Raw genomic sequence first — 22,405 nt, forward strand, 5'->3', positions numbered from 1 at the left:
TTATTCTTAATGAAAATGCTGAATTTATAACAAAAAAGTTGACTTCTAAAGCCACAAAACGGAATGTTCAACCAAATGGATAAAATTAAGACAAATTAATTTTCAATCAAAAAGTTGAATTTTTAAACAAAGAGAATAATCTCTTAGAAGGCAGATGAATTTTTAACAGAAAAGTTCTTTTTCAACCAAGGTGGATGAAATTTCAACCAATAAAGATTTGTTTTGAACAAAATAATTGAATTTTCAAAAAAAAGATAATTTAGAACGAATAAAGATAACTTTTTAACAAAACAATGGCATTTTTTTACCAAACAGGATGACTTTTTAACTAAATATTTGAATTTTGAGCTAAATAGTGTAGTTTTAAACAAATAAGATTGAAATTAAACCAAAATCAGTTGCATTTATATCCAAATATTTTAACTGGGAAGACAAAAAATTGGTCTTTTTTAGATAGAAAGTTAAATTACCAGCCTGAAAAGTTAAGTTTTCAACAAGTAGATGGTTTTCAACCAAGAAAGATGAATTTTGAACAAAATAATTTAATTTTTAAGAAAAAAAATATTTTCACATTTACAAACAAATAGTTTGAATTTTTAATAAAAAAGCATAAATTAGAAATAAAATGTAGAATTTTTTAAGCAAATAATTAAACTTTCAAGCAATATCGTCAAATTTTTCAACAAAATATTTGAATTTTTAAACTAAAAATACGACTTCTTTAAAAAAAACAACAGTTGAATTTTAAACCTGAAAAGTTGGAACTTAAACAGAAAATATAATTTTCAACGAAAAAAGATGAATTTTTAAGTTTCAAAGACGAACTTTTAACAAAAAAGTTAATATACAAGAAAGAAAGATGAATTTTGTACAAAAAACTTTAATTAAAAAAAAATTAAACAGTTTAAAATTTATTCAGCTGTTAAGGCTTGATATTTGGAAAAATCAAAACTTTAAATACGGCCTCAGGAAATTGTTTAAATACCAACGCTATAAATTAAAAAAATATCTAAGTATAGAGCTTTGATGCGAAATTATTTAATTTGTGTTAAGAGGAGCCGCTAGGCAGAAAGAGAGTCGGTGCTCAGTCATGCGTGACAGAAAGCTCGAGAGCTACCCTTTCAGCGCGTTAGTTGTATCAGGTTGCATCATGCGTCTAAATGCAACTGAAATATTGCGAACTTTTGAGAAAGACAAATGAAGTCGATTAGTCGCATTTTTCTTCAAAAGGTCTAAAATTTTGCAGATAGGCCTTTACGAAAGTATGCAGAATGCAAATGAAACTATGGAAAAAGTACACGAAGGTGTTGTGAATTATCTTGAAAAGAAGAGATTATATTTCCCCCGCTTTTTCTTCCTCAGCAACGACGATATGCTGGAAATTCTTTCAGAAACCAAAAATCCACTTCGTGTGCAACCTCATTTGAAAAAATGTTTCGAAGGGATCGCCAAACTTGGGTACTCTGAAGCTTTCTTATTAGCGGTCGTCCTAAAACTGCGTTACCAATATTTCTAAGATTTCAAGTTGAAATACACGGTATTTTTAACAAAATAGTTTAATTTTCTCACCAAAATGATTGATTTTTAAGCCAAAAAGACAAAATTTATCGAAAACGTTTGGATTTTCACCAGAAAAGTTTACTTTCAACCAAAAAAGATCATTTTTCAACCAAGGAAGATTACTTTTCTACCATAATAGTATTACTTCTTTAATATAAAACGAATTAAAAAAAAAAGAATTTTCAACCAAAACAGATCACTTTTCAAAGAAAGACAGTTTCGATATGAATGTTAATTTTCAACCAAATAATCAAATTTCCATTTGAAAACTAATATATATTTAAATAAAAAATGAGTTCGTTTAATTTTCAGTTAAAATAATTAATTTACAACAGAAAATATGAATTTTAAATCGGTGGGATTCAACCAAAAGAGAAATTTTGAACAAAACACAGGAATTTTAGACCAAAAAATTTAATTTTCAACTTGTTTACCATACATTTTAAAACAAAAATGCAATAGTTGAATTTTCAGAAAAGACAATTAATTTTTACAAAAAAAGCCTTTTCCCTTTCCTCATTCTCCCTCACTTTGCCCACTTCCCCTCCTCTTAATTCCTTTCGGTCTCGCTTCTTTCCTCCTCTAATTTCAATTCACTATTCTGATTCCACTTCCCTAAATTCTTTACCTCTCATTTTTCCTAATTTCCCTACTTCTGCTCTCCTCGCTCTGATCTTTGTTACCCCTTTCTTTCCCAAATTCTTCCTCCTTTACTTCTCCCTCAGCCATCACTTTCTCACTGCCAATCACCTGCACTACCCTGCAAACCATTCCTTCCCTTCCCTCACCTACCTCCCTAGCTTCCAATAATGTTCGCTTATGTCGCCTTCCTTGCCCTATTTCTCCACCCCTCAATTCCCTCTTCTCATTACCTCTACTTTCTCTCCCTTCATTTCCACTCATTTCCTCTACTTTCGCTCCCCTCTTTTCCCCATTCTTCTCATGCTTCTCCTACTTCCTCCACTCTTCAGTTTCCCTTATATCATCTACTTCCCCTCCTTTCAATTCCTATCGCTTCTCCTCCTTCCGCTCTCATAATTTTCCCGTTCTTCCCCTGTCTACCCTCCCCTCATATCACAAGCTTCCCCTTCCATCAATTCATTTAGCTTCCTTTACACCTTCCCCTAATTTTCACTTCATACCCTTAGTCCGCTCCCCCCTTTTTACCGACTTAAATTTTAATAGTTTCTTGTCCTGTCTTAGGAAACCCAAAGAATAATTTTTATTTAAAGAGTTTAACTTTTAAATAAGGATTTAATTTTTGACAAAGAAATTAACAAAACAGATGTATTTTAAATTAAATAATTAAATTTTTCATTGAATCACACAACTTTTTACCAAACGAGATGATTTGCAAACAAAACATATTTGAACTTTCTTACTAGGTTCAAATAATGCAGTTTGCATTTAAGCGAAAAATAAGAAAATGGAAATGGGGAAAAGGGAAGTTTTCTGAAAACAAGAGAAAAATAAGAATGGTTTGAAGATGGGTATAAGAGGAGAATAAGAGAAAGAAGGTGGATCTTTTGTAAAATTCGCAAAATTTGTAACGTTACTTACACTAACCGCCCTCTCCCCCCACCCTGTTACCATCCGTAGTTTTTGGCGTGGGCCTCCCAGCCCTATTAATTGGTAACGTAGTTTATGGACAGTTCAATATATTTTTAAAACATAAATCAATTTTGAAAGAAACAAAAATTGGTGCCTGCAGATTTAGTGATAAAATGGAAATTTACTCAATGATCAGCGATGATAAAGAGGAAATCATGATGGAAGATTTAATTTCAACATCCGCTGCTCGAGGCTGTGTTGAAAAGTGGCTTGTTCAGGTATTATAACTTTAAAACTGAAAAAAATGTAATGAGAACTCAAAATACCCGAAAGTAATTGCTTAATTTTTTTTAGTTCAGATAAAAATTTTGAATTTGTAACTCTAGGTTGAAGAGCAAATGGTAAAATCAGTAAGGCATCAAGTGCTGATGAGTTACCGAGATTACGAAATAAATGACAGAGTTTCCTGGGTTTTAATCTGGCCAGGAATGGTAGTCCTATGCGTTTCTCAGATTTACTGGAGTATCGATGTACAAAATAGTTTGATAACTCACATGATATCGGTTATGGAATCTCTTTACGAAAAATTAAGAAAACAGATTTTCGAAATGGTAAATCTAGTGAAAGGTAATCTACAAAATATTAGAAATTACAATTTCAACTATAAACTTTTAGATGCTTCAAACAACTAGGGGTTTTGCCACATCTACAATACCTCTAGAATAGGGTGGTCCAAAAATTCATGGCAAAATTTTTTTCCATGGTAGAGGGCAGCTACCCTCAACCATTTTATTCTAAATCCATAAAAAGAAATTCCCTGATTTATTCTCTTATTTTTTCTATTTTAGCAGCTGTCGGTTATAATTTGAAGTTTCCTATGTAAAATGCATGGGGAAAAATCACTTTTTTGAGTTTTTCGAATAATTTTTCAGGGTTTGAAAAAATGTGGCGGGAAAGTATGGGGGCCTGTAGAGAATTATCTAACGAAGAATTTCATGTATCAGACATATGGTTTTGACATGCATAACACACCCCTACGTGTAGCTGAAAACTTGGCGAGATTGAAAAAGTTAGCCAGGAATTCAGATTAACAAAGATAGAAAAAGATTGACATAAATAGATAAAGGATAGGCTGAGATTAAGAAGAGGAGATTCAAAAAGATAGACGTAAATTTAGATTGACAAAGAGAGAGAATAATATTTTTTAAATGAAAAGAAAGAGTTTAAAATTAATTTTTCTGGAAAAAATCTTTTCCCTCGCTCCGCTAGGAATCGAACCACAGAACTTCCAATTATCGGTCGGGTGCTTTTCCATTAAGCTACTAGAGAGATTGAAAAAATAATGCTTTTTTTTAGAAATACATGCATTATTTTGCAAGGCATTTCAAGACAAATTTTTTAAGGAAAGTGTATTATCATCAGAGAATAACAGAAATGATTAACGTCTTTTCAAACTAGATCAAGCTATGAATTAAACATTTTGTAAATAAAATTTTTTTCTTAAAAAGATGTTTTCTCTTTCGCTTTTCTGGGAACCGAACCACAGATCGTCTGATTTCCAGCCGGGTGCTTTTCCTTTAAACTACTAGAGAGATCGAAAGAACAATCCTTTTTCAGAAATACACGCATTATTTTGTCAGGTGTTCTGAGTCAATTTTTTTAAGGAATCTGTATTATCATCAGTGAATAACAGGAGTCCTTACCGACTTTTTAGATTCTCCTTTCGATTCTTTTAGTACCTTAAGGGAAATGCACCCGCCCAACGATCGGAAGTTCTGTGGTTCGATTCTCAGCGGAATAAAGAAGATCGTAAAAAAAATCTAATTTAAAAAATGTTTAAATCATAGCTCCATCTAGTCTGAAAAGAAGTTAAGAATTTCTGTTATTCTCTGATGACAATGCAGATTCCTTTTAAAATATTATTGCCGAGAATATATCTCTCTACTTCCAGTTCGTTAAGAGAATGGGGGTGACAAAGAAAATCTTATAATATCTTGCATTAGGGTGAGGGGGGGGGGGTCACTTTATTGAAAAAACATTACGAAATTTATGGATGACTACCAGTGCATCACACTTTTCAGGAAAATTAACAAAGCAAAATCGAACGACACTGAACGCTTTGATAACAATCGATGTGCATGCATACGACGTGGTGAAGACTTTGATTGATAAGAACATCACCAAGGAATCAGATTTCGAATGGTTAGCGCAGTTGCGATATTATTGGGAAGATGATGTTTTCGTCAGAATAATAAATGCAACCGTGCCTTATGCTTATGAATATTTAGGAAACTGTCCTCGTTTGGTCATAACGCCATTAACTGATCGGTATAGTTTATTATTACTTTATATTTTCGATTTTAATAATTTTTCCGATTTCAGGGATCAGACAGATTTAAAAAATTAAAAATAATGTGAATACACCAAACTCTTGCTTTCAGTAAAGTGTCGGGGGGTTGACTTCAAATGGCCTTGGATTGATTTCGGGGGGATAGAAACGTGAATAGTGAGAGGTGCCTGAGAAACTGCGTGAGCCAGCATTTCTAGGAAAGCCGAGAACGGGGTGACTGAAAGCGAGAGTTTGGTGTAATAGCAAGATCATCCAAAAATACCTTAGAACTAATTGTTCAAATCGTATTCTTTCTTAATTACGTATTAACAAATAATCTGAATTTTAACACAAATAGATGCGATTTTTCTACCAAAAAATATGAGCACTCAAAACAAACTAATAATTGATATTTTAACGAAGGGATATTTTTATTTTAAATGAAAAACCATTAAATTGAACAAAAAATAAGAATTGCCAACAACATAGTTGAATCGCTAACATAGAAAGATTTTTCAGTCAATAAAGAAAAAAAAATTATCCACAATACAAGAAGAATTTATAACAAAATACATAAATTTGGAAACAGAAAGTGGAATTTTAAAGATAAAAAGCCGCTTTTTCTGCAAAACAGTCGCAGTTTCAATCGAATAATTACATTGTAAACCAAAATAATGAATTTTCAACCAAGAAGATTTTTTCGCATAAAAATAATGATTTTTAACAAAATATTTAAATTTCTAACCAAACAGTTGATTCTAACCAAACAAGATGATTAATTATAATTAATCATCTTGGTTTAAAAATTTGAATGTTTGGTTAGAAATTTAAGTATTTTCTTAAAAATTCTTCTTTTTTAATAAAAAGAAACTTCTTGGTAAGTAGTTATTTACCAAAAAAGAAGAATTTTCCACAAATAACATCAATTTTCAACCGAATAGTTGATTTTTTTAACTAAAAAGATCTACTTTTAGTCAAAACATGAAATTGTTTTATTTCCACTTGAACAAATTAATTCTAAGTAAAAAGAAAAATGAATCTTCTACGAAACAGTTAAAATTTCTACCACATAGTTTAATTTTCTTTCTAATTGTAGGATTTCCAAGACGAAAAGACATAATTTGTATACAAGACAATGTAATTTTTACCTAGATACTATGAAATTTCAATAAACAAATTTTAATCGAAATAGTTAAGTTTAGAATTAAAAAATTAATTTTTACACGAGAAAAAAAGAAACTTTAGCAAAGCAGTTCAATTTACAAGTTAGCAGATGAATTTTCTACTAAAATTATGAATCGTCAACCAAACATATTATTTCTAAAGAATTTCAAACACAATAGTTAAATTTGATATGTTAATTAATATTATTAATAGTTGAATTTTCAGTTTGAAATTATACATTTTACCCAAAAATAGAATAAATAAATTTTCATTCAAAAAAAAATTTTAATTTTGGAAAAGTGAACATTGTACAAAATAGTTGAATTTTCACCAAATAGTTTAATTTTCAACCAAGGAGATGAACTCCGTTGACCTTAGAAGCGGCTCTCTCTCGCCCTCTTGGACCACTTTGTCCGGTATATCGGGACACGGCAAATCGGGACTAACGTGTACTTTGAAGTTCAGTAAATTACCTTAAAATTATTAATATCTCTTAAAGTTTCTTTAAAAACTTTGAATCTCTATAAAATCCTTTTGAATCGCTAAAATCAGTTAAAATCGTGTAAATCTTTAGAAATTTTAACTTTTAAATGGCTAATGATATTTTAGCCAATCTAGTGAAGAAGTTTGAAAATGGCAATCGATTTCGGAAAATAGTAGCATTTGTGTCATTTTTAAAAAAATAGTAACAAAATAGTTTCATCGCTCAAAAAAAAGTTTAAAAAAGTGTAAATAGTTACGCAAGTCGAAGGCTAACTATTATAACTTTGTAATAGTACATTGTGAATCAAGGGCGCAAAGAAGTCGATTGACTGTCACAAGCCTTTATCGCCTTTTGCCAATGATAAACACAGTACTCTTTGCCCATAACCTGCATCGAAAGTTTTTTTTTTTGGAGCACATGTGAAGCGGACGGCTTTTTTCGCCCGAAGACTGAAGAAGCGGGCGCAAAGTAATTTTTTGCGCTGGGCTTTGTCTCTGTGTGGATAAAAGACTAACTTGTCCACACTGTGTATACATGAAAAGACATACTTTCGGTACACACTGAACAAAAATATTATTATATACTTTTATTTCCAGATGCTATCGAACATTAATCGGAGCCTACGCTCTGCATTTGAACGGAGCCCCAGAAGGTCCAGCTGGAACAGGAAAAACCGAATCCGTGAAAGATTTGGCAAGAGCTCTTGCAGTCCAATGTGTAGTTTTCAATTGTTCAGAAGGTCTCGACTACAAAAACATGGGAAAATTCTTCAAAGGCCTCGCATCTTGCGGAGCTTGGGCTTGTTTCGACGAATTCAATCGAATAGAACTCGAAGTTTTATCAGTAGTAGCTCAACAAATTCTCTGCATCGTCCAAGGAGTTCGTGGACATTTTGAAAAGTTTATTTTCGAAGGAACAGAGTTGATTCTTAATTCTGCAGTCTACGTATGTATTACGATGAATCCAGGTTATGCTGGCAGATCCGAGCTACCAGACAACTTGAAAGTCTTATTTAGAACAGTAGCTATGATGGTTCCGGATTATGCAATGATTGGAGAAATATTTTTATATTCTTCCGGATTTGCTGATGCGAGGGTTCTCTCCGTAAAAATTGTTACGACCTACAAACTCTGCTCGGAACAACTTTCTTCCCAATCTCATTATGACTATGGAATGAGGGCTGTGAAGACTGTTTTAACTGCAGCGCAGAATATGAAACTGAAATTTCCGAATGAAGACGAGATGATACTGATGCTGAGGTCGATTATAGATGTTAATTTGCCCAAGTTCCTGGCTCATGATGTTCCCCTTTTTGAGGGAATTATTTCAGATCTTTTTCCGGGTGTCACTTTACCAGCCCCGGATTATGTGGTTCTTTTGAAAGCAATCAAGGAAATTACGAAGAGGAGAAATTTACAACCGGTTGATGGATTCTTGCTGAAGATTATTCAGGTTTCTTTATACAATTCTTATAAAATCAGATTTTCAACAACAAGTATTGCAAGATTTTTAAGATATATCATTAGGGAATAGCGGTTCTAAACCAGCAGGGTAAGAGTTTGTCGGAAATAGAGGGTAAACAGGGTTTAATGGCCAAGATCCTTTATCTACAGTTCTATGTCGTTCGAAGCAGTGCGGAGAGATTTTGGTGGTCGCAATGCAGCGCAAAGTGAAAAAGTCGATTTTTGCTATTTATCAAAATGGTGGTCCTAAGCCGGCACCCCCTGGCCCTGAACCTCAAATGCACGTCGAAGCGCAGGGGAATCACGCTTTGGTTTCTTGCGTTAACAATTGCGTCCCATGACTACAAGCAAATGTAATCAGCGAAAAGTCAATAAGAAAACGCACAAAATAAAAGCAAAAATACCACAGACAAGCAACATACAGTCAAAACACAACGAACAAGACAAAGGCAAAAGAAAAAAGTTGCTGACTCAGGACCATTACGAATGTTTAAATATTTCCTGCTGTTACAAACACAAAACAAATCCGAATGAAAAATCGACTTTATCACGCAAAAGCACAGAACACACAGAAATCAACGCACTTAATCGATTAAACTTTTCAAAATATTTACAAACCTGTAGCTGCTTCACAAGAGTGGAAGAAAATGGTATTCCGTTTACAAAAAAAACGTATACCTTTCTTATACTGTCAAGCGTAAACTAAAGTCACAATTGTTAGTGTAAATTAAGTCCATTTCTACCAACCGGTCATACGATAAAATGGTCAAGATGTCACGCACGCCATCTCTGACAAACGTGTGGATGCCGGATTTGCCCACAGTGCCGACTTAGGACTACTCTCAACAGCCCTTTTTTAGACAGGAACATAAAATAAAATTTTATTTTAACTATAAAATTGCAACTGGAACAGAACAAAGATTATTCTTTAATTAATTGCTTATAAGGCCGTAAAGAATTAGGATTTCAATGGTCCATGATTTTTTTCAGGTATTCGAGATGATGGTAGTGCGACACGGTTTTATGCTCATCGGTGATCCTTGTGGGGGAAAAACAAGTTGTTTGCGCACTCTCGCTGATTCTTTGACCCTGATGAAAGAATGGGGAGACGGCAATGGAGCAGTGACCAAATTTATTACTATGAATCCAAAAGCAATCACAATGGGTCAACTTTATGGTCAATTTGATCCAGTTTCTTCTGAATGGACAGATGGTGTTTGCCCTGTGGCTTTTCGTCGTTTCTGTGCTGAAGAGACACCTGACAGAAAGTGGCTAATCTTTGATGGACCAGTGGATGCTATTTGGATCGAGAACTTGAACACAGTCCTAGATGACAATAAAAAATTGTGTCTGACCTCTGGTGAAGTTATGCAAATGACAAACACAATGTCTATGATCTTCGAAGCCATGGACCTTCTTCAAGCTTCACCAGCCACAGTCTCAAGATGTGGGATGATTTATATAGAACCCCATGTTCTAGGATGGCGACCATACGCGAAATCGTGGATCAATCAAGTTAATCCAGTTTGGAGAAAAGGCAACGAAGAGCTCCTGGATCAAATTTTTGAGTGGCTGATGGATCCTTGCCTCGATTTTGTTCGTAAAAAATGTCGTCTTTCAGTAACGGCTGGTCAGATTAATCAAGTCATGTCGACTTTGAATCTTCTGGAAATGTATATGAATGACGCGATTGAAGAAGCTCAGAAAGACTATGAAGATTACATTGTATCTTGGATCCAAGGTTCATTCCTGATGGCCATGGTCTGGGGAGTTGGTGGAACTTTGGATTCCGATACTCGGGTTGCCTTTAATGAATATTATTTGAGTTTCTGGAAAAATGAACACCCAGATAATCGAGTGCCAGCTAAAATTGGAGATGCTCTGATCTCCTTGCCAGGAGAGGGACTGATTCATGATAATTATTACGTTTTTAAAGGAAAAGGATCTTGGAAAAGTTTTGGAGATTTGGCAAAGGTTGAGAAACTTGTGGAGACGCAGAGTATCAGTCAGATGGTAATTCCGACTATTGATACGATGAAGTATCAGAATATGTTTATGAGGCATATTAAAAACAGAAAGAGGTTTCTTTTGTATGGGGAAACTGGAACGGGAAAAAGTTTCTACATTCAGGATCTGCTGATGAACAAGTTGCAAGAGGAAAAGTACCTTCCAAATTTTATTAGTTTCACACCAAAAACTACAGCTGCGCAGACACAGGAACTTGTTCTTTCGAAACTATTTAGGCGACGAAAAGGCCATTATGGACCAATGGGTGGTGCGTATTATGTGGTTTTTATTGACGATGTTAATATGCCTACCAAGGAGGTTTACGGTGCACAGCCTGCTATTGAATTGTTGAGACAGTTCTTCGATCATGAGCAGTGGTAAGAAATTATTTTGACACGGATTCTCTCAATGCTTTCATTCATTCATTTCACTTCCACTACGGGTATTGGAAGTTTATTTCCGAAACGTAAGGTGACGCTGCAATACATAATGCTGTACTTTCCAAATGCTGGTATTGGTATGGTACCTCACATGTATTGGAATTTCATAATACAAGTCCAGCAGCCAGTAACACTTCTGTATTATACTTACGGCTGGATATCTCGACACCTGTTGAAGCGAATATTAAAAAAAAATGTAAATCATTTCTCAGAACATTTGTTCCTGGCAAAAAAAGAAGTTTCCTGGCAGAGCCAAAACTCTGGTTAATATACAATACATAACGCGCGTATTTATGGAATTTAAGAAATTAGTGTAATTTAAGGAATTCGTGAAATTTAAAGTATTTACGGAATTCAAGAAATTCACGAATTTCATGGAATTAGCGGAATTCACATAATTCACGTACTTCAAGGAATTCACTTAATTCAAGGAATTCAAGCTAAGCACAGAATACAAGAAATTCAAGAGATTCAAATAATTCATGGAATTCACAGAATTTATAGAATTTATGAAATAGGAACTTAAGGAATTCACGAAATCCAAAGAATTCATGGAAGTCAAGGAACTCACGGAATTCAAGAAATTTACAAAAATCAAAGATTTCTTGGAACTAAAGCAATGAAGGAAGTTCACGAAATTTATGGAATTCACGGAAATCATAGAATTCACCTAATTCAATGAAATCACAAAATTCACGGAATGTATGGAATTCATGGACTTCCACAAATTCCTTAAATTCCGTGAATTTCGTGAACTCATTTCATTCCACGAATTCCGCGAATTCAGTATATTCCCTGAATTCCGTGAATTTTATGAATACCGTAAATTCCTTGAATTCCGTGAATTCCATGGGTTACGCGAATCCCTTGAATTCCATAAATTCCGAAAAATCAATATATTTGGTGAATTTCGTTATTTCCACGAATTCCTCGAATTTCGTGAATTTCATAAATTCCGAGCGTTACATGAATTCCGTGAAAACCTTGAATTCCGTGAATTCGGTGATTACAGTGAATTATGCAAATTCCGTGAATTCGATGAATTCTGTGAAATCCATGAATAGCGCGATTTCCATTAATTCCTTGTATTGCATGAATTCCGTGATTTCAATAAATTTCTTGAATTCTGTGAATTTTTCTAAGAACATCAATATATTGAATTCCATTAATTCCATAAATTCCATGAATTTCTTCAATTCCTTGGATTCCAATATTTTCTTGAATTCCATTAATTCCGTAGATTTCACGAATGTCATAAATTTCGCGTAATTCCTTTAATTCCATAAATTCCCCGAATTTCATGATTTTCATGAATCCCTTGAATATCATGAATTCCGTGAATTCCGTCAATTTCGTGAGTTGCTGAAAATCCATGAATTTTGCGAATTCCGTGCCTTTTGAAAATTTCAAGATTTCCGTAAATTTCTTGACTTCCGTGAATTCCATTAATTCCGTAATTTTCTTGTGCGCAATTTCCACAATTCACAGCACTTACAATACATGTATTCCAATTTCGCCAGTCCAATACCATGTTTGCAATTTTATCTTACGCTTGTATTGCAGAAGTCTTGTAGAAGTGTTGTAAAATCCCAAACACTTTCAACAGTGTACATAACATTTGAATGTTCTACCTATAAGTATAACATTTTCAACTGAAAAGTTAATAGTTGAATAGTAGAAAAAAGAGGAATTCTTTGAAAAGGTGGAAGGGAGACTGTGAAGTCCGTGCATAATTAATATACTATAGCCTTATATGTAAATAATAATTTACAGGTTCGACTTGAAAGAACCACACATGATAAATGTCTATGACATAATGTTTCTCTGTGCGATGGCTCCGCCAGGAGGATGTCGTCAAGAAATCTACCACAGATTTCTGAGACACTTTAATCTTTACACCATCAGCAATTTCTCCAAAGAAAGCATTTTCCGAATTTTCACTAGTGTCGCTTTAGTTGGACTAAAAAGAAATGGATTCGCGACAGACGTTTTGTCGACAATAAACAATATCGTGACTGCTACAATGTCAGTTTTCAAAAGTGCGATTGATGATCTCAGACCAACTCCAGCAAAATCGCACTACCTTTTTAATTTAAGAGACTTTGCAAGAGTCGTCACTGGATGTACAATGATCAAGAAAGAATCCGTTGAGGCTAAAACGACTTTCATCAGGCTCTGGGTTCACGAGATTCTTCGAGTTTTTGGAGATCGTCTTATCGACATGAAAGATCGGCAATGGTTTTTTGAAAAAGTAAAGGAAACAGTCCTAAGTGTCTTCAGAGAACCTTTCGATTATGTTTTTGAACATTTGCCCAAATTTGAAGGCCAGTTGACTGAGAAGAGCATGAAGAGTTTGATATTTGGTAACTTCATGGATGTTGATGCAATGCAAGAAGACAGAAAGTATGAGGAAATTTTGTCTATGGAGGAGTACAAAGAAGTCGCACTCTCGTGTTTGGAAGACTATAATAACACCCATAGAAATAAAATGGATATTGTTTTATTCCGCTATGCGTTGGAACACCTTGCTCGGATTTGTAGAATTATTGCGACGCCTTGTGGAAGTTTATTGATGGTGGGTGTTGGAGGATCTGGAAGACAGTCTTTGACTAGACTTGCAGCCAGTAAGATTCTTACTTACTTTTGATCTTTCATTTACAGGGTGTCCACTCAGACTTTCAAAAAATCCAGAATATTTTCCGTGCCTTTAATTATTAACTAAATAGTGGAGTTTTAAACCAAAAAAATTAATTGAAAACCAAACAGTTGAATTTTCAAACCACAAAGACGAAAATTCAAATTTACTGAAATGTACAAGAACAACAAAAATAGATTTCAGCCAAGACAGATTACTTTTTAAACAATATCTAAATTTCCAACTTAGAAGATTGCATTTTTTACCCGGAAATATAATTTTTTAAGACAATGGTTGTATTTTCAAAAAAGTAATTTGATTTTGAACCAAATAGTGGCCAAATAGTGAGTTTTCAATCCAAAAGGATAAATTTACTGAAAAGATAACTTTTGAACAAATAAGGTTGAATTTCTGAATAAGAATAATAAACTTTCAACCAAAAAATATTAATTTTCATTGAAAAAATAATACATGATAGATTACTTTTAACCAAATAGTAGATGTCATAACCAAAATTATAAGCTTTTAATCCGAAAGGACAAATTTTCTATCCAAAGAGACAAATATGAAACAAAACTGTTGAAGTTTTAACTGAAGAAGATGATTTTAAACAAAATAATTGAATTTTCAACAAAAAATTCAAATTTGCGACCTGAAGAGATGATTTCTGCACCAAAAATATAATTGTAGAGTTTTCAATTGAAGAGGTATAACTTAAAAAAAAGAGTTTTGAATCCATGAGGACGAATTTTTTATCAAAAAGGATGAAGGATTTTTTTAACGAAAAAATTTTCGAATACAAATATTACTTTTTAACAAAATAGTTCAATTTTGCACCGAAACAGATAAATTCATGCCAAAAATGTGATAGATGATTTTTCAATTCAAAAGAATTAACTTTTAACCATAACAGATAAATTTTCAACCGAAGAAGATAACTTTTTTACCAAAAGTTTAATTTTCAACCTAATAAACAATTGATTTTCTACCTTAAATATCAATATTTAACAAGCCAGTTGAATTTTTAATTAACAACGTAATAATAGACTTTTTAATTAAAAAAATTTACTTCCAACCAAAAACATATCTTTTCTATACAAAACAAATGAATTTTCTATCCAAAAGAATGCATTTTTAATCCAAAAGGTTTCCATCCAAATATAAGAATATTCTATTAGAAAGTGGAATTTTCAACCAGAAAAGATGACTTTTCAACAAGATAAAGATAAATTTTCAAATAAAAAAAATTGACTTAAGTCATAAAAGATAACTTAACAATTAAAAAAATTAAATTTCATTCACGAACGATGAATTTCTAACAAAAAGGTAACTTTGCTACCAAAAGATGAATTTTAAACCGAAAAGGATGGATTTTTTAAATCAGAAAGTAAGAATGTTCCACAACACAATTAAATTTTCTACCAAAATGATGTGTTTTTAACAATATAGTTAAAGTTTCAAACAAAAAGAATGAATTTTCAACCAGAAAGATGACTATTTAAGATAAGAGTTGAATATTCAACAAAATAATTCAATTTGTAACCAACGGAGACATGAGTTTTCGAATAAAAGAGATAAATTTTGAACCAAAAATATAATAGTAGACTTAGTATAAAAAAACATCTATTTTTGAATAAAATATTACCTTCTGTTCGATCAGATTAAAGTAGGTCATATGACTTTATTATAGTTTAGATTAGTTTTTCATGCCAGGAAATAAAACTTGTTTGTGTTCTTGAAAATCATGCTTGCTTTCTATTTGGCCCACCTCTCTCCTCTGATATGTTTTCGTTAAGTTTAATTTCATTTGTGAACTTACTTTGTTTGCTAAACTTACGTTCATCTTTGGTCCTTTGAGCCAAATTAGAGAGAGAGAGAGAAAGAGAGAGAGAGAGTGTGTGGAGTCTTTGAAAAATATAGCTTTAAAATTGTTGTGATTATTCGTCGTTTTGCATTTCATTCTTAGATAGAGTATTGCCTTTATTTTGAGTTTAACGGGACTTTATGTGTTATTTTGCTTTTAATTCTTAAAAATTTGTGGGCATGACGTTCTTTTGTGACAATTTCCAATTCCGTCTTAATTAAGTAGTGATACACGGCAAAGTAACATGGCGCCGACGTCCTTAAAAGGGTTAACGGCTCTTCATGTTTCCCGGGCGAGTCGGGTACACGCGCGGTTTTCGGAAGGAGCTCCGGAAAGCCTCATGCGCAATATCATCGAAAAGCGACTCGTTTCCATTGAAAAGATTTGGGAAGAGGTTCGCGCGACTCATGCCGAAATAATTGTGAAGGAAAGTGCCGCTACTGATCCTTACACAGTTGATGACGTGTTCGCTCAAATCGAAAATGCTTACGAGTCCCTCCAAAACGTAATTTTGCGAGCAATAGATCGGTTTTATACGACATTGGTAAATGCTTCTATTCCTACGCATGGAACGGTAGACAAAGACGGTTCGCACTTTAATTCTCGAAGCGCGAAATTACCCAAGTTAGATATTCCGACATTTTCAGGTCGTTACGAAGATACGGACGATTTTTGTGACCTTTTCTCCTCTCATGTTCATAATAATTCACAATTAAGCAACGTGACGAACTTGCAATATTTATAATCATGTCTCACGGGTTCCGCAGCCAATTTAGTTAAGGACCGGGCCACGACCAACGCCAATTATTCATCAACCTGGCAGGCTTTGAAAGTCTGATTTTCTAACCCTCGCCTGACTGTAAATCACCTTTTAACTTCCTTGATGAATTTGCACATATTCAAAAAAGAAATCTGCCGAAGATTTGCGTGCGTTCAGCGATGAAGCTCAGCATCTTGAGCGCGCGCTGAAAAATCTAGAAATGCCTGTCAAGCATTGGGGCATATGGTTTGTGTATGTGTTAGCCAGCCGCCTAGATAATGAATCTCGTAAGCTATGGGAGGCTGACCTTAGAATCAAAGATCATCAGGCTGTCTCCAGAGCTGTGCCAGCCTCAACAGAGATTAATAAATTGGAACGGTTTCCTAGTTTTCACGACTTTGTAGAATTTCTTGAACAGCGTTCTCATGCACTTGGCATAATTGCTGCAGACCATAAAACCATTAAATGGTCCTTCCCTATTCAATTAAAATTTGGAACGAATTCCAAACGAGGTTTACATGCGAGTCCCGTCTCTAATACGCGTGCTAAATCAGCCTTTCGTGAATGCCTACTCTATATTGGAGGAAATTACATCGGTACCTGTCCGATTTATCTGGAAAAGTCTCTGTACGAATGTCGCAACGAAGCACGTCCTTTACGCTTGTGCTAGATAAGAATCATTCGTGATAAAAATCATTCGTCCATTCACCACACTCATTTGAAGCAAGTTACTTCCATCGCGAATCACGGGAAGAAATCTAAACCATCTCAAAATAATAGGGATTTCCTGCCTTCAACTAGTGCATCATGTAACACGGCAAGTCTTTTGACTAAAAGACACTCCGTACTTCTCGCTACTGCTCAGGTTATGCTTCTCGGTCCTACAAGAAATCAAGTGCGTGCTCGCGCAATGTTCGATCAGGGTTCTGAGGTTTCTTTCGTTATAGGGTCTATAGCGCAATTACTCGGACTTCCCAAACGCAGCATAAAAATTACCCTCACTGGCATTGATGCATCAAATGCTGATACTGCACTTGCCAACATTCAAGTGTCATTACAGTCACTTTATGATACTTCATTCCATCTAGAGATTCAAGCTTTAATTTTGCCCCGTCTTACATCACAGCTTCCTTCAAGTAAGCCAATGGATTTTGACCCTTGTCTGTTTAAAGATATTAATTTAGCAGACCCTCCTAGGATGGAGCTCGACTACATTGATATCATTTTAGGGTCCGATGTATATTGTCAAGTTTTGCGTTCATGGTTATGTCGATTCCCGCCATCTCAACTAATTGTTCAAGATACAGCGTTAGGATGCATCGTCTCAGGCTCTTTATATTCGGATGTGCTACGGCGGGCGATACCCTCTTCTTCAATATTACGTACTCTAACTATAATGTACAATAAACGCTTCAAAGTTTTTGGGCTGTGGAGGAGGTGGCCTCCCCTTTAAGGAAAATGAAACCAGAGGAAGAAGCTCGTGAGCAGCTGTTTTCTGATAAGCATTATCGAACCTCTGATGGACGGTATACAGTTCACCTTCCTTTAAAATCGCAACTCCCCCATTCTTTCATAGAGACTCGGCGGATGGCCCTAAGTTCCCTTTCGATTACCCACCGTCGCTTTTCTAAGGATCCTAAGCTTGCGGAAGCTTATTGAGATTTTATGAAAGCTTATGAGGAATTGGGACACATGGAGAAAGTTCCAGAATCTGAAATAGACAACCCACGAGCTTGGTACATTCCGCATCACCCTACAGTTCAATCTACCCCTTCGGAGTAAAAATTTCGCGTGGTTTTCGATGCATCTCGTCAAACTACTGAAAAGCACTGCCTAAATGAATTTCTTATGGCGGGTCCTGCTTTCCAGAAATTCGCGAAATTTGGATACATCTTGATGATCAGGATTTGCAGAGAATTCTCTGGACTCCTGTGTTTGAGGGGCGCTCTTGAGACTATCGCCTAACAACCGTTACTTATCGTACTCCTTGTACCCCTTACTTAGCCATATGCACCCTAGCTCAGCTAGCATTAGATAAAGCTCACAGATTCCCTCTTCGCGCGAGCTTCATCCAGCATAACACTTATGTGGACGACATTTTTGCGGGAGCAGATAATCTTAAGATTGCAATGAAAAAGCGAACTGAACTATGCTAACTTTTGCATTCGGCCGGAATTGAACAAATCAATTAAGACTCTGGACTTGCGTTGGAATCCAGTGACATACACGTTCAGAATTGAAGTTACTGACCTGAAACCTATCCCTGAAAACCCCACCAAACGATCCATCCTGTCAAGTATTTCTCAAATATTCGATCCTCTCGGGTGGCTTGCTCCCATCACAGTCACTGCGAAAATCTTGATGCAAGATCTCTGGATCTTAAAATGTGATTGGGATTCGCCTCTTCTCGGGCATATGCTGCTTCTGTATACTTTAGACTTCCAAGTAACGAAGGTTCTTATAAGATCTCACTCCTTATAGCGAAAACGAAAGTTAGCCCTGTAAAAACCATGAGCATCCTGAATCTCGAATTAAGTGCTGCTGCTCTTCTTGTGAAGTTGTACAATTACATACCGACTAAAGAGAACCTAGCTGACCTGGCGACTCGCCGAGTTAAACCTTTGAATCTTAAGCAATCTGAGATATGGTGGCATGGAGCCAAATAGCTGACCCTTTTTGCAGAAGAGTGGCCAAAACATCCAGACTTTCGGCAAGTTCTGCACACGCAAGGCCAATTAATTGGGCCGGGAATACTAACGCGACTTTCAAGTCTAACTCGGCTGATCCGAGTTGTAGCGTATTGTCGTCGACTTCTCGTAAAATTACACAAACGGAAAACGGAGAGTTGGCCACTGCTTCCTTTCTCATGATATCAGAGCTTGCGGAGGCTTGTATTACTGTAATTCGTTTGGTTCGAGCACAACATTTTCATTCAGAAATCGCGTTGTTAAACACGAAGGGATCTGTGTTGATAAATCAGTCTCGACCTTGTATTTATGTTAGATCACTCAATCAGTCGTCGATTCGAAAGGTCAGTTAGAATAAAAACAAACAAATGTTAGTTAAAAATTTCGGTCCTGAGTTTGGACCCTCTTCAGTAAATATTTTATTATAGTCAAAATCTGTAAGACAAAATTAAAAATTGTATAACATAAGAACAAATACGATAAAAACTAAACAAAAAAGGAAAAAGGGAAGTTTGAATTTTTAAGCAATTAAATAAAATAAGTTAATTAATTAATTGAAAGAAGAGAAATTATTCAGTCGTCTTTTCGTTCATCATGCACATCTTCTGTCTCTTCATGGTGGACTTACTCTAACTCTAAGTTTGTTACTCCGACATGTATGGATTTTAGGTGAATCACGAATAGTCAAAACTGCAATTAAAAATTGGGTAACTTGTCAACACGTGAAACTCCGCCTAGCGTCACAATTGATGGGTGATCTCCCCGAGGATCGAGCACACATTCTCGACCTTTCGACATTTCTGGCTTAGACTATGCTGGACCGATTCAAGTACTTACTACGAAGGGACGGGGTCACCGCTCATATAAGAGATACATCGACCTTTTTGTATGCTTTGCCACTCGGGCCATTCGTCTCGAGGTCATGAGCGATTTAACCACGGCTTCATTTTTGGCTACTTATCGAAGATTTGTTCGACGCCGAGGTATTTGTCAGCGTCTATACAGTGACCACCTTCCATGGAGCTGCACCAGAATTTCGAGAAATGTTTGATGCCGCCTCTGAATTTTATGGTGAAGTTGCAATGGTGCTTGCCAATGAAGGGACCGTTTAGACCTTCGTTCCACCAAACACGCCTCAATGTGGTGCGCTGTGGGAGGCTGAAGTGAAATTAGCAAATCATCAATTGAAACGGATGATAGGAGAACTTAATCTCACATTTGAGGAACTTTCCACAGTATTAGTGGAAATTGAGGCTTGACTAAACTCTCGCCTCTTGTATCTCCTCACCAACTAACTAGATGACTAATCTGAACCAGCTCACTTCCTGGTTAAAAGCTCGCTGGGCCTGCTTCCTGATGCAGGGGTCCCTGATGTGCCCAAAAATCGTCTATCACGATTTCAATTGCTACAGCGCATTCGAGACAACTTCTGGAAACGTTGGTCATCCGAATATCTTCACCATCTACAAGAGCGAAGCAAATTCCGTAATCCATCTGATAACTTCGCGGTTTCGTTGGATGGATTAACACGCTAGTTCCTTTTGTGTACCGCTATTTGTTCAGCCTACGACGTGTTGCTATTGTTTGTGCTACGTTATGTTTGGTATTGTTGGTGCTACGTTATGCTGCCATTTTGTTCGTCCCACGGACGAAGGGGGAGTTATGTTCGTTCAGATTAATGTAGGTTATATGACTTTAATATACTTTTGATTTATTTCTTGGAATAATCTCACATAGACTGTTTTCCTTCTGTTCGAGCGATATGGAATTTATGGTACTAGCGCAAGCCCATTGTTTGAGCACGTATGGTTGTAAAATTTGTGTTTGCAGTCATACGGGGTCGACTAGAGCAATTATAGCAGGGTCAGAATTTTAATACTACCTTAAAACTCTGATCAGACGTGCTTGAGCGATCGGCGTGAGCGGTCGTGTTTTGCGTGTTCAGTTTCAAGTTAACTGCGTTACTGTTATTCATGATTGTGCAAGTGCCTGTTCGATTCCTAGTAGATTACTGCGTTGTGGCTGTTCCATCCCTAGTGGATTACGGTGTTGTGGCTGTTCCATTCCTAGTGGATTACTGTGTTGTGGCTTTTCCATTCCTTGCGGTGGTTATTGTGCAAGCTGATCTCGTCGATTGATTTTTGTGAGAGCCGATCTCGATCTTCATGTGACTATGATGAAAGATGATCTCTTCATCCATGTTTTTCTGGCCCGATTAACTTTATATTCTCTTTGTCGTGCGATTTATTGATCTTTTAACAGAGATGGTTGGTTGCACTAAACACAATATTCCAAATACGTATTCCAAATATAAAATTGAGCTACCGGACCGAACAAGGGCACATAAACTTACACCGTTGAGAGTGGGAAGACCCCTGGAGGCTTTGAAAAACATTTTCGGATTTCAATTTCTAAAGAATGTATCTAGGTGTAGAATTTCATTGCGCATCCTTCTTGAGTTTTTAGGATTTTTTAATCAAATTTTCAGGAAATGACGTTTGAAATGCCCTTCGACTGATAGAACAAAAGTCATTCGAAACTTGAAAAGAAATGTTCGTAAATTTTTTTCTGATGCGTGGCGCTTATTGGAATTCTCTGACTTCCAGCGTTTTCGTTTATCGACCGAATTTCGACCAACAAAAAACTTCCAGGCAGAAAGTTGTTAACAACAGTATGAAGAAGTTTTCTGGAAAGTTTTAGCCCAATCGAATTCATATTCAAGAAATTATTAACATCTCAATTCGATCGTGGCTAGGCAACTCGCGTACGGGCCGAAGCGAAAGTTTCATATCCGATTCATAATACAGTTCATCGGCGTCAAAAATAAAAAACTAATGAAATAATCAAGTAATAACAAAGTATTATTCATAAATACATAATAGTGTAAACAAAATATATACATCTGGTAGTTAAGATTCAAAACATTCCTAATTCCGCGAATTTTTTAATGCTTCAAATTCGGGGAATTGAAAAAAAAGATGAAGAAAGTAAATTTGTTTTTTATTCCTGTTGTAATAGAGAGATAGTATTTCTTGGCACAATATTAATATTTCTTCATATTACTCTTTCACTGCGGCCCGCGCGCAAGTCGCCTTGCCGGTATCGACTTGAGATAGTAATAATTTCTTAAATATCAATTAGATTGGGCTAAAATTTTTCAGAAAACTTCTTTGTACTCTTGTTAACAACTTTATCGCTGGAAGTTTTTTTTCCTTAAAATTCGCTCGAGAAACGAAACGCTGGTAGTTAGAGGAGTCCGATAACCGCTAAGCCTATGATCGAAATTAAAAAAAAATTTTAATACATTTTTGAATTTCTTTTGCTCTATCATTCGAAGGACATATCAAACTAGATTCCCCAAGAATTTAATTAAAAAACCCGAAAAAATGACTGACTAAGCACGAGTTGAAGAAAAAAAACTAATAAAAATTTATTTTTTCAAACAAACCAGTTTTTTGGTA

At 35.3% G+C, this 22,405-nt stretch overlaps 1 protein-coding gene across 1 annotated transcript in view; it reads left to right on the forward strand.

The window, feature by feature from the left end:
- The window catches only part of LOC117183072 (dynein heavy chain 7, axonemal), a 68,045-nt gene that overhangs the window by 28,081 nt on the left and 17,559 nt on the right, over positions 1–22,405 (forward strand). Inside the window, exons 11-17 of the mRNA XM_033376228.1 lie at positions 1,247–1,458; positions 3,272–3,389; positions 3,498–3,738; positions 5,193–5,439; positions 7,685–8,540; positions 9,542–10,935; positions 12,772–13,622. Of these exons, the coding sequence (XP_033232119.1) occupies positions 1,247–1,458; positions 3,272–3,389; positions 3,498–3,738; positions 5,193–5,439; positions 7,685–8,540; positions 9,542–10,935; positions 12,772–13,622 (3,919 nt within the window). The remainder of the gene's footprint in view (positions 1–1,246; positions 1,459–3,271; positions 3,390–3,497; positions 3,739–5,192; positions 5,440–7,684; positions 8,541–9,541; positions 10,936–12,771; positions 13,623–22,405) is intronic.

This window comes from Belonocnema kinseyi, chromosome 2, assembly GCF_010883055.1.
Source record: "Belonocnema kinseyi isolate 2016_QV_RU_SX_M_011 chromosome 2, B_treatae_v1, whole genome shotgun sequence".
NCBI lineage: Eukaryota > Metazoa > Arthropoda > Insecta > Hymenoptera > Cynipidae > Belonocnema > Belonocnema kinseyi.